The sequence below is a fragment of the Pelecanus crispus genome, chromosome 1 (genome assembly GCF_030463565.1).
Source record: "Pelecanus crispus isolate bPelCri1 chromosome 1, bPelCri1.pri, whole genome shotgun sequence".
Taxonomy (NCBI): Eukaryota; Metazoa; Chordata; class Aves; order Pelecaniformes; family Pelecanidae; genus Pelecanus; species Pelecanus crispus.
In genome coordinates this window covers 19838217-19857201 of record NC_134643.1, presented here as the reverse complement: position 1 = coordinate 19857201, position 18985 = coordinate 19838217, and the positions used below count along the sequence as shown (strand labels likewise).

Here is an 18985-nt window from a genome sequence, read left to right as displayed (position 1 = left end):
CTTACGCTAGGTGACAGTTCAGACCTCAAATGCATCTGAATGTTGCTCATTTAACTGGTTTTAAATACAGATTAACTCATATCACCAAAAAAAAAAAAATCCTAAACATTAACCAGTAAACCAGTTTTACCTCACTGAATCTAAATCTGTCCTGTCCCTAAATTAGCATAGTAAGATGGGACTGAAAGCTAGAAGCAACCTCCCAATATGAATATGAATTAAGAAAAAAGAATCCTGAAAGAAAAGATATCTCTAGAAATTTTATCTATCTGAAAATTAAGTTTGTTTATTTGTACAGGAATTACAATATCTTTAAAACAGACCATGCACACCATGTGAGGCTATTGTAATTCCCCATTAAAATCTGAAAATATATGTTCAAGATAGAAGAACAAAATCTGTGTTTCCCTATTTTCTTCCATGGAAATATCTGAGATGTTAACAAATTATGATTTCAACTTAGGCATTTTATTCCAAGTTATTCTTGGAGTAAACTGTGGTCTCTTTTCAGGCAGTGTGAATCACTGAAAATCAGTAGAACCAGTATTCAGCATTCAGGACAGAGGAAGGCACCTAATCTCTTTAAGGTGGTTCTTCAAGCTTCTGCCATCTCCTTTCAACATGAAGTCTGCAAAAATCACAAAACCTTTGCTAGCATTTTGGATTTAGGACTTGAAGATCAGTTATTTGCCACAAAGAAGTGTATTTTGATAAGGATGATGTAGAATAGAATGGGTGGGTTTCAGTACGTTGGTACCACAAAGGAGTTCACAGCTTTGAAAAGACTGTACTAGCTGAAGAAGTACTAATATGCAAGAGAACTTGCATATTATGAAGCAATAGCATGGTCCCACTCTATTTAGGTTCTTCAGCTTCGTGAGGATTTTATTTCTATTTAGCTTCCTCAGTGCATGAAGGACTTAAGACATGAGGCCACGGAGATCATCTCACCACTCTACTTGTAAGCTTGTCTTGATCTACTATCTTTTCTAACACAAGAATTAGAAACATGATTTTCAACCTCTCTGAGACTGAAGACATTCAACTCACACGCTTAACTTGCTTGGAAATTAACAGAAATGAATCTAGTTCCAGTACTGCAATGATGACCCATTTGTAAATTATGATACCTTTTGTAAACAATTAGAGTAATGGAAACTGTTCAGAGCATAAAAATTTCTTGAAAGCCATGGAAATAAACAACAGGTTGAATCTAGGTCTTGGGGTACAAATCTATAGAATGTACACTGAAGCACATGGCTATGACATGTCAAGAACTTGTATTTTCTCTCATAATTAATGCTAGTACTACTGGGAAGAATATCAAATTAATAAAAAATATTAGAAGGCTCCGTTAAAGCACTGAACCATGACTTGAGCTGATCCTGTAGATATGCAGTTACATTAGAATGAGATGTTAATTATGAGCAACCTAGTTCTGGTAGTTCATATGTACAGTCACACATCCAAATATCATGGCTTTTTGATCTTAATAATATCTGCAGAAGATACTCTGAGAGGGTGTTCATGTTCTATCCTTTCTCCAATTGGTATGTAAGTGTAAAAGGTAGAACATATAGATGTTTTAACATATAAAAAGTATTTCAGGCTAGCTTCCAATTGTGTGGTAGTGGTCTCAGAAAACTTTATTCAAATAGCAATTTCAGGACCAGATCCAAGTTACTTTTAGAGGACTTTGTGATGCATAATGCTTGATGAAGCAATGGTCTCAGAGCTCATGAAGCTCTAACTGGCTGACAGCAGGAGTTAAGAATACAGATGGTTCTTAGTGACAGTAAGGATGGTGATTTTCTTAAACCAGCTTTCTAGAAATCCAATAAGAAATTCAGAGTGAGCATGGCTGAGGATGATCTGCAAGAGAATCAGGCTGAGTTAATGATCTATTTCACCACATAAGCATATTTGTGAGAGCCCTTTCTGCTACTGCTAAGATCTCTCACAACGCAGAGGCAGGCATGCCATCATGAAGAGGGCCACACAGAAAAAGAGAAGGCAGAGAAGTCATTGGGACTTACAGTTGTGCATGTCTATGGACTTTGAAGCAAGGATGTACTCCTGGTCCCATAGCTTAAATATAGCCAAAGATTTGGATTCCCCAACAGTCTTAGCTATGAATGATGGAAAATTCAGGATCATCATTTCCTTCTTGTTTCTAAAAGCTATTCTTTGGATTGGGATCTTGGTCTGTACGTAGTGTTCCTGTTACAGTTAGGACAGTGAGAGAACTTGGTAGATGAACTGTTGACAAGTAGATTTAATGTATGTTTCATAAGTTGACTACTTCTGACAAAGGGGAAGAGGGACACTTGATTTGGCATGGCATGCATGCCTGTATCATTCCACTGCTCTAATTTGGTGCTGCCTAAAAGCTTATTTTGGTGGATATTGTGTTCTGGAATAACACAGAACTAGAACTGGCAGGATGTCAAAAAAAACTTCCAAAAACAGCTTAACCAAATAAAATCAGCTGATCTGTGGAGATGTGAAATGCACATTTAGAAACACTCGGAACTGGAATGTAGGTGAGGCTAAGTACAGGAATGCCAGGGATATGTGATTTTCTAACAACAACATGAATATCACCAATAAGGACATTTACAAATAACAGTATTTTTATTTTTAAATTATTCTGAATTGCTAAACCTCTTAAAATATTAACTCAGGACTCCCAAATTCACTAAGGTAGGTATCTAAAGATTGTTAATCTTATTTTTACTGCTGGGGAAACTGAGGCAGAGAGGTTCAGTGACTTACCCAAGGCCACAGAGGGAGTCACTGTCAGAGCCGGGATTAGAGCTCAGGAGTTTCTGGCTCCCAGTCCCAAGCTCAGACCACTAGACCATGGCCTCAGGACATTTCCAGCTGGTCTTCAGTCTAAAAAAAAGTAAATTCTCAAGTATGTTACAAATATGTAACATATATATTTCTTTTTACTTTGAATGTAATAGTATGAATGAGAACACATTGCTTGTAAGTCAGTGATGAAAAGCAAACCAGTACATTTTATCTGAGTTACCTTTATCATACATATGTGTACGATAAAGCTCTCCAGAAAAATCTTGATTTAAACTGCAGCCAGTACAAACAGCTATTATATTTTTCAGGGTAAGGAACAAATTGCCTTTCCAACCCAGGCAGCATGTCATTTATATTAATGGTGAGGAATGCTAAGTTGCTCTGTGTGTAAGTAAACTCTATTAAGAAAGTCATGTCCCTTGGTGAAGCTAGATCCTTAGTAAATTTTACTAGCTAAGCACTGAGCTCCATGTCAGAGTAATTACACCTTTTATCCACTGTGAGCTCTCTCTTAGCTTCTTCATACTCCTTAATTTCCCACTTCAGCTAATTTAGCAGTAAAATCGCAAAGGTTTTAAAAGGTTAGCTACCGAGGAACTGGCGCATGAATGTTCTGTTAAGCTCCATGCATTGAAATCACATCATGTAGAAGAAGGAATTAATTAAGTAACAATTAGGTAGTGATGGATCATTGACAACATATATACACTTTGGTGCTAAAATTAATCTCCCCTGTAAATCCAATACTTTGTGTACCTTCTCATCTATACCCTGGCAAGTTTTATATTTGAAATATAAAAAGGACAGGCCCTTCAGTGATATCTTAAAAAAAAAGGCATATCTTCTGGCACAATTAAAACTACATACTACTTTAAAAAAAATATTTTTTTTTTTTTTTTGAAGAACTGAAAGAGTAATGAGAATATCAAAAGGAGAAGAAATTTTTAAGGTAGGTGATTTTAAAGTGACTATAAGGACATTTGTTATATGAAAGTACTTAGTGTGTTGAAAGTGCTAACAATTGTGTAGTATTCTCTTGCTATCTTCTTTTACAAGCTGCCATATTGTTTCCTTGTATTGACAGTCAGCTGCTTAATAGATAGATTGGCAGTTAGCCCGGTCAATCCTCAATTTGAAAAGCCTCTTAGCAGATGAAAAGTCTTTGGTTCATTCACACCTTGTAGAAAGGATGACAGGGCAGGAGTGACATCCAGATCCATTTAGAGTATCCTTTGAGTCTGTTTTTCCTTTGCCTTGCACCTTGTGTAGTCATTTATAGCTGTGCAAAGTGAGCGCAAAATGGATATAAAACACTGCTACCCATGTGAAGAATTCTGATTTGGTTGCATCATTTCCAGAGGTGATCACAAAAAGTGCCAGGCAGTGAAAAAATCTGGCTCTGCATAGAAAGTCTAAACAATTTTGACACAAAGCATGAAGTAGCAGCAGTGCTTTCCAAACAATTCACAGAAATTATACTTTTGCTTTGGAGCAATGGGTATTTTCATTGGCTGTTTGCTTGGTATTTTCAAAGAAGAAATACTAAATGTTAAACTCATCTACAGAAAATGAATCCTATTTCTTCCTTTTTCTTGGTAGAAACACACTTAATTGTGAGTCCTAAACTATATTCTTACATAAGAAGGAATTCATGCCCTACATAAGAACTCTACTAGTTCTACCCTTTCCATGTGCTACTTCTAAACCCAGTACTTAAAAAGTTACACTTCTACACAACCTCCTGGAATTAATGAAAAAAGCTGGTAATATCACAACAGCTGGTCTCAGTCCATCAGAGTTCAATACTCTTCTGGCTTTAGTATGAGTAGCAAATTATTGTCTCAGCATTTACCAAATAAACAGTAATATCTCTGCTGTATGATCTACCACCGCTATGATCATGCAAGACCTACTGCCAAGTATCTTCAAGATACAAACTAATATTAGCAGGAAAGGCCTGCGAATATTAGATTAACAAGTGTGTGCTAACAAAATTGATAGTTAACCAATTAAGGACCTAATCTTACTGTTGCTGGAGATCTGGTCAAGAATTATTTCTACTTAATAGCAGACATTTAGTGTATAATAATTAATTCAATATGTTTGGACATTTATTTCCCCATACTGCCTGGTGGCCATTTTTCTGGCCCTTCCTAGCCAGAAGTCCTTCCTGTTACACTTAGATGACATGATGGGCCTGGCAACTCAGGTGTGTTGATTAGGAGCAGAAACAGAAATTACTTGACTGCATCAGCAGCTATTGACCTAAGAGTACTGCTACAGTAAATACTGTCTCTTGGTATTTCTGTTAGAAAATTTCTTTTCTTTTAATCATAGTCATGCACTTCATAGAGTCATCCTAAGACATAGTTCCCAAACCTATCAGCGTTGTCCAAAGCTTCCCTTACCCTTCAACTAAACGGCTGAAGAACACATTTTTTTTAAAGAATTTTTTTTTTTTTATTCTTAATGTTTTAGTAATACTGTATTATAGATTGGGGGTTCTTGGGCTTTTTTCTTGGTTTTTTGTTTGTTTGGTTGGGTTTTTTCTTTTCTTTTTTTCCCCTTTCCTTTCTGGATTCAGAACTTCTTTAAGTATTCTGAGTTGCTAGTCTGGCTTGACTGAAAAGTACTGTGTGTTTGTTGTGTGTCTGCATGTGTGATACCAACTGTTGAAGACTGCTTGATGTTAGATGAGGGCTTATGCTCAGAGCTGTTCTACAGTTGGCTTTCTGGCAGAATCTCTCCTCAGCAATGACAATGATGTCTCTGTGTGGGGGAGAGTCTTTTTTATAATATTACACTTCCCATGGACTTAATTTTACTGATGGGGCATGATTATGATTTCATTTACGTTAATCAAAACCATGAGTCATTCCATTCATGTCAATAGCATTAAAGAGCTATACAGACAAGTAAGAGTTCAGAATCAGGCTTCTGGTGTTTAATCTGAAAGGATATCTGAATCACTTCATTAAAGATAGATCCTGAAAGATAGATCCTCTGCTTACTTTGCATTACTCAGTCATGCCATTAGCATAAAACATCAAATAAAGAACTATAATGACAGCTGGCAATGTGTCACAGTACATGGGTTTTCTGTTTACCTCTGGTACAGAAAATACCCCTGAATTAACAAGATTTAAGATAATATTTCAAGTATTGCAAAGTTACCGTATTAGGTCTCCTTGCCCTTGGAAGGTGGCATTAACGTTTCAAAAACTTATTTCCTTCCTTTATTTCTTTATGTCACTCTTACATAACTTGAATGCAAAAGATCTAAAGGCAAACAATATTTAAGTAAGACCTCAGAGACTGCGTTAAGTTTTATAGCCCTGCCTATAGTGAATATTTTGTCTGGTAAATACAGGAGCATCAAAATAGTTATCACAATTCATAAAGTTTGTTTTGTAGTTATCTCATAAACTACTATCAAATCTTCATTCTTTTTTAAAAAGTGAAAAACGTTAATTTTCCAAAATATAGACATTCTAAAATGATAAAAGGTTTTATACTGGTGCCTATCTCCTGCTCAGACAGAGAAATTGTACAGGGGATGATGGGCCTTAATTTAGTCCTCACTGATAAGTACTTTTAAGACTAAATATTCTTGAAATTGCACTTATTTAAATTACATTCAAGCTCCATGAAAAGCTAAAAAAAGATTGCGGGGGGGGGAATAATTTCAAGAGGTCTAGCAAGCTATCAGAATATTGCTCTATTATATCTCTTCAGATTTTTTCCATTTTTGAAGTCAAAGAATTATTGCCATTTGAGAACATTTTCTAGAAATCTCTTTGATATATTACAGGCCCTAGAAACTATTACTGTTGTATTTACTCTCAGCTTCACTACAAGCACATGCCCCAAGACACCAAATCAAGAGAGTTAAGGGTTTTATCAACAAACCAGGACCAAAAGGAAGCTGAAAGAAGGGATCTTTTACTATGTTTTCTACAGGTCTCACTGATTATCTCACTGAAAACTAAAGATATATCTGTGCAACTTTCTTTCCCAGTACAGTGGGAATAGCAAAAATATTTTCTCCCTAATTCCCAATGAAAGCTTTATTTTCACCCTGCTAGACTATGTGTTCAGTTTTATACTCTACACTTCCTCAGCATAAGAAAAATCTTGTACAATGAAGCAATAAGATCCTGTCTTCAGGCTGAATACAAATGTTCGTTAAACCACTGGTGCCTTTTAAGAAAACCTTAATATAATTTCCACTCTTAGTAACTGTGGGAATTACACATTTTTCCTGTCCTTGTCATAACATTGCTGTGTATTTCAGTAAGCACACTTGGGTACATAGGTTAATTATAAGGCAACAGACTTTACATATCTGTGCTGAAAAACAATTAGAAATCTCACTCTTTGTTTTTCAATAAACTAAAGTGAATGAGAAACTGAAGAAATATAGAACAGAGAAGTGACCTACCGTGGTTGTCTTTATCCGTCCTCCTGGTTGTGTACAGGTCCAGCCTGATTTATTGATTAGCAAATCACAGCCTTCTCCTTCTAAACATGGAAGCATTTCACACCACTGTTTTGTTTTGATAATTCGTGCTATGGAACAGAAAAAAAAAAAAAAAAAAACAACCAACAACAATTGGCAGGAGAATTCACATTTCACTTATCTCTAAACACTTTCTCATTTGAGTTGTCTATTTTCATCATCTGATAATGCAGCCATAGGTTATGATGTAGACAGCCCTAGGCAATTTACAAAATTATTTACACCACCTGCTGTGCCAACAAATTTCATAATAGAACTTTAAAAAAAAAAAAAACAAACCCAAAAGACAGCCCTGTTGTAAATCTAAAGAACATAAAAGTTAGCTAATTTTCTAATTCCATGCTTCTTACAGTCAAGGAAATATTGTTGGGGGGGCTAACAACTGAAGACTTACTATCCCAACTCATCATTACAGTAGCCTAAAAGTGACCTATGACTGGGATCCATTGTGTTAGACTGTGTATAAACCTGAGCAGGCACTCTTTATCCTGAACTCTTTACAGTGTAAATAGACATGAGACACACAGTGGAGAGAGAGAAGCTATAATAAATAGGTAGAGGGGTCAACATAATGACAGCAATTGTGAAACAGATACTTGCAATAGTAGGGGCATAGTTAGGGGCAGGAACTAGGAACATAAGAAGGACAGGTGTTGAATGAAGTAAAGGTTGAGAAATCATGGGGAAGGAGACAATAAGCAGAGGGAAAAGTCTGGAACAAACACCCTATTACCCTATTACTACAAGGGAAAGGAAGTCTAGTCAGGAAGGTCCCTAACTGTCTGAAGGGTGGTATTTGGTGTGCCTTGTGGCTCCTCTTAATGCTTGTGTCTTTGGTAAGCTAGCTCTGCAAAATTTCCTCAAGGTCACACACAGCAAGTAGTCTCGGAATAACAGAGCTCTGACTGCATTAAAGTAGATGCAGAGCTGTAGGGAGAATTTTTTCTTCAAGGCAGGGAGAGAAGGGGCTTTAATTCCTGTAGACTTCTTTCTGGATTATAATACTACTTCTCTGAGTTCACCTCTGTAGTATCTGGGTTCCTTCTCATAGAATATTAAGTAATGTGACTAATATCTAACATTTCATTATTCTTTCCCTTGCCCCCTGTAGGCAAAACTGTAGGGTGGAGTGTCAGTTTGGGATACTTTTTATAAAATACATATACAGAGATGCACTCACTTGTATGGTGCCATATACTCATGCTAAACAAGGTAAGGCCCCCCAGACAATTTGTCTTTTGCTCAGACTGTAAAGTTCATGGCCCACAGAAAAATGGTCCTCAGTTCCTTCAGACACCATTTTAGCAATCTTGGGCTAGACTATAAGAAAGCTTCACTGCCTCAATTTGTACGTATGTGTCCTGGTTTCACTATGCCTGCTACTAGGAAGAAAATTAACTCTATCCCAGCTGAAACCAGGACATATGTGTCCTCGGATTCAAGGGCAGAACAAGTGCCACATACAGGGACACGGATCACGTCTTCCTCTATGTTGATGTGTGACATCAACACGTGCAACTTATCTTCAACAGTCACGAGCCCAACAAAAAAAGAACTACAGGAAAAATACTTCGCAAGATAAGCGTACAAGAAGCTTATGATGCTCCAAATTAATTTTGGGTCCAAGGAGCTTTTGCCCAAAAGCGGGCATTTATACCCAGTGGCAGTTGCAGCTCTTTATGCTCACCTGAACGTGTGATTCAGCCTCCCTATGCCCCTAACTTCCTCTGTCTGGAACTACTTAAGAATACTATTCCCAGTGCCACTGGATCATGGCAAGAAATAGAAGTGTAATTTAAAGTCTTTTAATAAAATCCTTTCCAACATTTTGACATGAAGCAACTTGTGTCCTCAGTCCCAGTACAATTCTTGGTAAGCTCTAGCAATATAAAGAACACTGATTTCTTTCAGTGGAAGCTCAATCTGAAATTCATATTAAGATTTTCATTATAAAAAAACACTTTAGCTCCCAAACGTCTATACAGAAATTTGCACTGTTCATTAAGCAATATATATATTACTGGAGGGATGATTCCCCAACAATTTTCATAACTACAATTTTTTAAAGCAAATCCACTAAGTTTTTATAGCACATAACATACAGAAATCTGGATTGTGCTTGGGGTCCATAGGTACTGCTCTACTGAGAACTGGATCGTACTAGCTTTCAGGGCTAACATGTCCTATGCAACAGGTAATAGCCTCACCCTTCCTGAGTGAAGGCATGCATCCAGCTGCAGGCTTTACAGAAAAAGCTCAGCAAAACATTAACACCAAACCTCACCCATTGGCATGCATATATTGTGCGATTCACGTATTGAAATGGCTATTTCTATCAATGTTTCAACAATATGAAGGATCAGTGAAAGACTGAATAGTCAGTTAAACCCAAAAATATGTACCAGATTGCCTTTACTATCTCAGGTGGGAGGTTTCACTGGAAACATAATTTGAACTGATCTTCAAAAAAAATATTTCTCTCCTCTGTGAATTACTCTTAGTGTTTGCTTGGTTGCTATCTCAGAATACAGCTATAGGTAATATCACAGATATATGGAGTCTTGGCTCTGCGTATTGGCTATATCCACACAAATTCAAAACATACCAGGAGTATTTTACAGAACATAAAGTCTAAAACATTTCTGTGTTAGGTGTATAGACTAGCTCATGCATTTAGGCCCTGAGAATTGGAACAACTGCTTTTTGTAGGGAAACACTACTCAGCTCACATAGGTTAGAGCAAATCAGTATCAAAATGGTTTATTAATTTATTAATGACACATAACCACCAGCAGTGCAGGATCAATACCAGTGATACAAAAAAGTAAACTGTAGTACTTGACACGAAGTGTTCAGAAACACTTGGAAATTCCTAGACGCCCACTCAGAACTAATCCCGAACACCCCTAACGCGCACACGCACCCCGCTCTCCCCACCCCCTGCCCGCCATGCGGGTGCCCCCTCGCCCCCCTGGGCAGGGCCGGGGGCTCCAGCTCCAGGGCCGCCCCCGCTGCCTCCAGCCCCGCCGCCCCGCGGTGAGGCAGCCCCGGCGGGGCCGGGCCCAACCGGTGCCCCCCGGGGCCTCTGCCCCGTTGCAGGCCTTTGGAGTTGGTTTGCGCAGCGTTTCAGCCGGCCCCTCGCTTTGTCCGACAAGCCTCCCGAACACCCACGCTCTCACAGTCCCATCTTAACCGGCCCTGCTTTCTGCGCCATTTGCCAAAAGCAGGCCAAGCGGGCGCCTCGCACGTGGGTGCAAACTGAGGTCCGTACAGACACGTGGCTCTGCTAAACAACATGCAGCCATAGCTGCAAAAGAGAGGGCGCATTCGTGCCTGTAGGATTACGCCCATTTTTGCATTTTCACTTTTCATTCTGCCCGTTACAGCAGCGCATCGCAGCGCAGTTAAATACGTAATATAGGGAGCAAAGCGTACAATGATTTTATCAGCATAATACCGAGAGTTTCTATCAGTAATTGACACTGACTTACAGTAGTCAAAGCAAAGGAGTACAATGTATTTCTTGAGGCAATGTAGTTGCCTTTTTACTGTGTATATTCACCAGGGTTGAAATTCAGCCCTCTGCAGACAAGGCAGCAAAAAGCCAATCAGATTCTTCAAATCCACTCCAAGCGCCATTATAAAGAATTAAGTGGCACTTAAATGATACATAGCTTTGTGCAGACCTTCTGCAAAGAACTGAATTTCATCTTAAGAATCTGAGCTGACACGACTTTGCATCTCCTCAGAAAGGCTGTGCCCCTTCACTTGAATTGAAGTTAATAGGAACTGACGGAGCTCAGCACACGGTAGAATTGCTTTCCCGGGTAACACCATTTCAACTGGAGAACAAATGGAGTCTATCCAAGGGGTTTTCATACAAACGGTTCTGAGGCGTTGCAGGCAAGCAGAGGGTTATATCAACATGACGCCAAGCTACCCACCAAAGTGTTTTTAACTGTTTTGGAAGATAGAGGAATTTGCAATGGATTCCCAGTTATTAGTAAAAATAAATAAATAAAAGTCTCTATTCATGATCAGTACAGTCCAATTTAAGACTGTTCAACTGAGTCGTGTTTCAGAACACCCCAGATTATTTTCTGCTAAACAATGCAACTAGATGTGTTTTGTCACTAAGCTTCTCACCTGGTTTAACATTATATATATACTGTCCTATAGAAAACTAGCTTTAGTCTCTGTACTTTCTTTTCACACATTCGCTCTACATTCAGGCAGTTATCAATTGCTGCATCTCTAGCCAATCTCATAACTGAAAATCACGAATTTTTTGTGATAGCAAAAAAGTGAGATAAATCTTGTCCAGCAGCAGTAAATGCAAAAACTTACAGCCATCTAAAATATGTTAGACTAAACCACTCAGATTGTTACTGTTTGTTTTCTCTTTTTTTTTTAATGTTGGAGAATGAACTTGGAAATAAAAGTAAAAATGTATATTATTTTTTCATCAAATGAGAATATTGATTAAACCAGCATTTGGATACTGAGACTTATGATTTCAGAATACATCAAGCCCCTATGCATAAAAGGTGGCATGTGAAATGAATATTTAAAAATCATAAAGAAAGCCATGGTACAAGAACCTAAATAAAGTAAAATAATAAAGATGGCTTAGTTGATGTTAATCAGTCAATTCCAGATGCCTGAAGTAGCAAATGGAATTTTCTTTGTAGCAGGGAGTAGGGAAAATTTCTTCTAAGCTGAAGCAGAACACACCATTTTGAAACATGCTTCTTAAATGAGAGCTTAGCTCACCTCTACTTCTGATAGAATTATGTTCTCCTTCCGGTTATTTTTTTCAGTGATAAACTGTAGCAGTTAATACAAGATGTAAAGTATGCATTGGAGAAAATATTTCCTTTTTGATTTTCATACATTATTTCACTGTCGTTTTCCTTGAACTTTGAAGAAAGCTGATCAGCATAGCTGATTTCCAGAGTTCAACACTGCCTTTGAATTAATCAGTTTAGATGTAGATCTACAAACACATTTATCCTAGTGTTCCTTTCTTGCCCTATTAACTCTGAACAGGACCCACATCTTTTATTGTTAATCACTTCCAACTGATGCCAACTGGTTCCACCATCCCATTCCTCTCCCAACCTCTCTTTTCTCTTTACCTCATATTTTTCCTTTTTCCTTCTTCTATTTTTTTCAGCTGTAGCCTTTTGGTCCAGCCATTTATCTCCTCTGCCTGATTCAGTACATATGCACTATCTGCCTACCATAAATCCCAAAACACTTTGCAGAACTTACTATGTTTAGCTAGTTTTACCTATGACTGCTAAATGCTGTTCATTGTCCCCATTTTGCACAGAGGTTAATCAACTTGACCAAGGTCACATAAGAAATGTGTTGCAGAGCTGGAAACAAAACCTCTGGATTCTTAGTGGTCGCTAGCCTGGAAACCTTTCTTTGTCCCATTTTCCTTCAGAAAGAGAGCATGCTTTAATACATATATAGAAGAAATTAAACAACAACAAGAAATATGCAAAGTAATAGGCTTTTAAAAATATATATCAGTTAAATTGCGGCAGCAGGAAAGAGGCCAGCAGAAACACAAACCAAATCGCAGTACTTTAATACGACATTGCAATCATGAACTGTCTTTAGAGCAGCAATTTGACTGTAATAGTGTACAAGCCCCAACGTTAATCTATTTTACTATACAACAAGGAAACATCACAAACCTTGGATACCTTTTACAGCAGTCATTTTGCTCCACTTAAAAAATTGGAAGCAGTGCTAATTCACAAAGAGTTAGCTTGTCTCCATTATTTATAGGGCATCTAGACCAAAGACTATTTAGTTCTAAGAAGAGCAATATAGAAATGGCTAGACACCCATTTTATCACTTAACTCTTGCTGTCAAGAGTGGGAGGGATACTTGAGCTAAAGTTGAGAAATATATGGGAAAAAAGTGATCTCCTGCAAGCTACAGAGAGTCTACAAATTGAGACCAGGTAACTGGATGAAGAGTAAAAGACAATGACTGGGGTTTTTCCTGCAGCTCACCCCAATCATAGCTCCAGTAAGGGAGATATTTATTGCAACCCCAGGGTTGAGAAGAGACCTTCAATATTGACCTGTTCCCTGAAAAAGGATGAAAATCTTGGTAAACAGTGCAGATTGCACTGTGCACAACATATATTTGGGAGGAGCAGGATAATGCAGAGGAGAAGATCTCCAAATTATGCAGTCATCCATATCATCCCAAACTAGGACTGCTTAAGGGGCATTCCTGCCATTTATGTGAATAATCCCTAGGAATTCAGCTGTGGCATAAGAGGTTGCTGGATTAAGCTGTGTGAATGTAGGAACTTAGTAAACCACAGCGGCATAGGTTTAACTTTAAAACTACTGCATTTAGCAAGGCATCCAGGCACCTGTTTAATTTTAAAAAGGTACCTAATGTTTTGCTGAATCTTCATAAGTCTCTGTAAAATAAATATATACTGACAGCTTAGGAGGGAGAAAGTCCAAAGGTACTCCACAAATCAGAAATAATTATTAATACATAATAAGTAACAAGAACACAAGAACACAAGACAGGGGATAAAAAACCCAAACAAAACCAAAACAATTAAGCAAACAAAAGCTGAAGTAGAATCCAGATTTTAGGAGCACTCTCATGAAATTCAACAGCTCTTATCTCCTTTCCTGTTTGTGTCTCCAAATAGCAGAATTTCCTCATTATAATGTCCCCAAAAATAAATAAGCAAACAAACAATGAAAATAAACATATGAAAGTAAATGCACAGGAACACAAGATATCTGACCTTTTTGTAGTGTAGAAACAAGCATGTATTTACCTGGCTTCTCTATTTCACTTCTTTGAAAACCTTAATACTATGTGACTCAGTGGGCTAGAGATAGGTATCTTAGATTTGTCTACAGCCAGATGTTGAGAAATGATGTTCAAATATTTGTATGACAGAAACATTATCCTAAAATGGAAAGTGTCCTACAAATCAGCTTCACAGTCAACTTATGTCTGTTTCCATTTTAATTTTCAAGGGCCAGTTTTCTTCTATTTATAGCAGGGAGTTGATTGTACCCCTGTACTCAGCACTGGTGAGTCCGCACCTGGAATACTGTGTCCAGTTTTGGGCCCCTCAGTACAAGAAAGACATTGAGGTGCTGGAGCATGTCCAGAGAAGGGCAACGAAGCTGGTGAAGGGTCTGGAGCACAGGCCTTATGTGGAGCGGCTGAGGGAACTGGGGTTGTTTAGCCTGGAGAAGAGGAGGCTGAGGGGAGACCTTATCGCTCTCTACAACTACCTGAAAGGAGGTTGTAGTGAGGTGGGTGTTGGTCTCTTCTCCCAAGTAACAAGGGAAAGGATGAGAGGAAATGGGCTCAAGCTGCATCAGGGGAGGTTTAGTTTGGATATTAGGAAAAATTTCTTCACAGAAAGGGTAGTCAAGCATTGGAACAGGCTGCCCAGAGAGGTGGTGGAGTCACCGTCCCTGGAAGTGTTCAAAAACATGTAGATGTGGCACTTTGGGACATGGTTTAGTGGGCATGGTGGTGTTGGGTTGATGATTGGACTGATGATCTTAGAGGTCCTTTCCAACATTAATGATTCCTAGTTTTTACTTTCATTATAAATAAACCAGCCACCAAGCCAGGAAACATGAAATTGCTACTCTACCCTTAATTGGTTTAGTGATAGACTTGGTAGCGTTAGGTTAATGGTTGGACTGGATGATCTTAAAGGTCTTTTCCAACCTAAACGATTCTATGATTCTATGACTCTATAATTGCTCTCATTTGAGATTGTAATATATCTCTACATTTGTTCTCAACCACTTAGCCTTTCTCTGGCAATTACTACAATTGCTTACATGGAAAAGTAATACAGCAAATATAACACATATTTTTCAATTGCTTATAAAGCAATCGAACAGAAACAGAAAAAAAAAATAATCCAGTTTTAATTACCAGATCTCACAGGGTCACAAGCAGCACCCCGAGAGTCATAATAAATAATAAATACAGACAAAATCAACACGTTGAATTTTATTTAGGTACAATACATGTGCTCCTAGCTTCTAAGTTGGTGGTTTCTAACTATATATTAAAATGCCAATGCTTTAAATAGGCAACCTGGCCCACAACTTTGCCCAGGAATTCAGCAGTTCCCTGAATATCCACAGATGTCCATATTCACTGGTTTTCAATCTGTGAATGATCGAGTGCTTCATTGTCTGCGGGTAGTTAGCATTTGCTGTCTAATAAGAGATGCTAATTGAACACCTACCCCTAGAGAAAGCCTTTGTCAGGACTCAGTGTCTTCTGTTTCTGTCCCCTGCTGTTCTGCTCTGCTGTATTCAATTAGTGTGCTGGAAGCAAAGTAAAAATTACTAAAAATCTGATCTGTGATATGCCAGCAAAGAACCCTTCAGAGATCAGGTTTTCATCACATTTCACTTTGCTGCCAGCACACTGAAAGCAGCAAATTTAACTGGAGAGGGACAGCAATTTCAGACCCAAAGAAGAGAATCTGAAGACAACAGTAACGGATAGAGGCAAGGGAGGGATATAATGGAAAGTATCAAGAAAACAGGTAATAGAAAACAAACAAAAAAAAAAAATAAGGCAAGAAAGGAAGGAAAAAGAGGACAAAGCCCAGCTATATGTAGTAGCTACTGAAGGAGATGGGTAAGGTCAAAAACTTGTGTAACATGTTCAGTGGAGTCAGTAGGACAACGTGGGTAAGTGAAGGCCAAAGACCAGAACTGTTGGGTTTTTTTTCTCTTAAGTACACTAATTTCAATCATTCTGATATGAGCAGAGTACTGCAGTGGAAGACCAGATTTACTGTGTTTAAAAGAAGAATATGAACTGGGCAGATACTCATGACCACCCCTATGTCATGCAAGGATGACTGGGCAGCTGTGGAAGAGAGTGAAGGACCCCAAGAACTCCTAGCTATGAAGCATGTGCAAATATCAGGGCAATCACTGAGTAGACAGCAAAGCAGGGATTTAAAGGAGGACACCGCAGTAGGAATAAAATATGCTCTAGGTTACATGGTAGAGAGTGATTAGTGCCATGCAAAGAAGCTGGGAATAAAAGATTATGAGGCTGGTAGTAGAAAAGGAGTGAAGGAAGTGTGGCAGGAAGGTTATAAATCAACCTTACAACAAGTGTCTGAAAACAGACTGAGCCTCAGAGTGTAGTTAGTTATGGATTTGGGTGACAAAGGATTCCTGGACACTTCATCCTTTCTGCAGCTTCACATGTGACTGCACAATGTCTGATTCTGTACTCATGAAACACACACTAAAATGATGGCCAAGGATCAAGGTCCTCCTTGGGACTCCTGCTGCGGAGCACCCATGCACCCATACTACTCTGCACATGGTCAGTAAGGAAAAAAAAAAAGAAAAAAAAAACCACCAAATGAAACCACTCCATTTGACAACTGCTTTTGCATGGACAAAGCAGTGAGAATCAGAATGTGAGACTTGGTGTGCACGAGAACTGAAATCAGTTTGTCTTTGATCTTTTTAAAGCTATTTCTGGGAATTTTAGTTAATGTTCTCCATTTGCATTCAAAGGACAAGCATTTAGTCGAGTGGTTCTACTCTGGCCCTTATTGCTTTTGGTACTTTCCAAGTCCAGTGTCAGCATGTACACTGCTGCTGTGACATGGTGACATTTTACTGTGCATTGAAAGAGATAATAATTCAGCTGTTCTCAAGCACAATGGGCTTCCTTTGTCAGCAACCACAGCAATGAGAAACTTTGCCCTCCTTTTGTCACGTATGTAAGAACAGAACATGCAAGCAAACTGAGTTGAAATGAGCTCAATGACTAGCACATAAGGAGACGAACAGCTGCCGCTATAAGAACAATTAAAAGTATTAGAAAAGGAAACTCAGCAATGAGGCTGTACTTATCCCATACCCCCTGTGATTTCCCCCTATTCCACATGACTAGACGCTGTGTTACAGTAAACCGTATGCTCTTTGGGGTAAGCCTGTGACTTTTTTTGATCGAACAGTAAGAACAGGCTATGGTTATGTTGGGGATTTTAACACAAATCAATGCTACGTGAATGAAAATTAAGCAAAAAATTAATAAAATGAGTGAAACAGGTGAAAACAAAGAGAAAGGAAGACAGCTATATGGTATTACCTTTCACAGTGAGAATAAAATTAATATAACCACTTATGATTCTTTTGAAACTTGTGTTCATAATTATTACTTTGTCAGTGCCCCAGGAAACTTGCCATAGTGAACTGTAAAGCTGACCTTTAGATAGCTTGGAAACTGGCCTTGTCTCATGAATTCTGCTTTCATTAGCCAGTGTGTGACAAACAGAGGAACAAATGTGTTTAAATACAGCAAAGATGTTAGTTTATATAACATGTGCTGAACCGGTACACTGTCCATGGGAAACCCTGTTACAGGTGGATGTGTTATATCTCAACTGCACAGTAAATCACACATCTTGTCAGACAGCAATCTGACATCACGACTATGCAGAACATGGTTTCTGACTGACAGATGAAGTCATGTGAATTTTTTAATGTAGCTTTTCATATATACATAAAATATTAATGTTCCTTACCCAAAGATTTTCATATCTACATAAAATATTAATGTTCCTTACTCAAAACGTATATGATATGAAACATTTATCCTCTTTTTTGTATTTAATTTGGGCAATTACTGGTCTGAAAACTTAGCAAAGTTTTCTGTGTTTATACCTCAGTATTAGGTAAAAATTAAAAAAACTACAAATGACTGCCTTATATTTATATAAGATTTTTATTTTAATTATATATATAATATATGTATAAAGTTATACATAATATCAGGGGACCGATATTTGAAAAATATGCAATTCATCTCCAAAACTCAGCTAATGCGAGGATGTTTTTACCTTGTGTATGTAATGCACAGAGGAACTGATTTTCAAAGATTCATCAGATTGTATTTCATAAAAATTCTTCAGATGTTTTACGTAGTTAATACACTACAGTTCAGATGGAGCTCTATAACAGAAACAGTCACTGATTAGAAGGAATAGTCTGTCTTCACCTAACGGGTAATATTTTATTTATTGGAACACATCCAGCAAATCTATGAACAGCCACAGAAGGTATTTTAAAGGCCAATAGTCTCCCTGTCTCCTTCACCGTCAGAAAAGATAATTTGAAATTTTCAGAATTACTTCTGTGAAATCAGACTAGAAGGATTGGCCATAGGGTGAAAAAGGGGGAAGTGCTGCCTCTTTCCTCGGGCAGGCAATGCCTGTGCTCATATGCTATGGCCATTGTGTTTGCAAGCAGGAGTCCTGTCCCCTGTCAAAACCAGCACAGTGGAGGTTGGTTGGGCCAAAGGACACAGTAATAGCACAGACTTACTTTTTTGAACTATGAACTCTGAAAATAAGGCGCTGTAAGCACTTGTGGTTCTGCAGCAACTGCTCACATTGCTAAAAATCAGACCACCAGACACAAAGCAGTTGACCAGGACAGGTCACTGAGAGTTAAAACTACTTTTTTGTATCGCATTCCTTTACAGGGAATACAATGAAGTCATAGATTTTAGGGACAGAAACAACCAGTTACACTAATGTAATCTGATCTCCAGCTTTATGAAGGCCATAAAATTTA

At 38.2% G+C, this 18985-nt stretch overlaps 1 protein-coding gene across 1 annotated transcript in view; it reads right to left on the bottom strand.

Annotated features, from left to right (window-relative positions):
- Window positions 1–7137: 7137 nt before the first annotated feature.
- Window positions 7138–18985, bottom strand: part of TAFA5 (TAFA chemokine like family member 5) — a 363876-nt gene continuing 352028 nt past the window's right edge. Inside the window, exons 4-5 of the mRNA XM_075727778.1 lie at window positions 7259–7386; window positions 7138–7167 (exon numbers count right to left, since the gene is read on the bottom strand). Of these exons, the coding sequence (XP_075583893.1) occupies window positions 7138–7167; window positions 7259–7386 (158 nt within the window). The remainder of the gene's footprint in view (window positions 7168–7258; window positions 7387–18985) is intronic.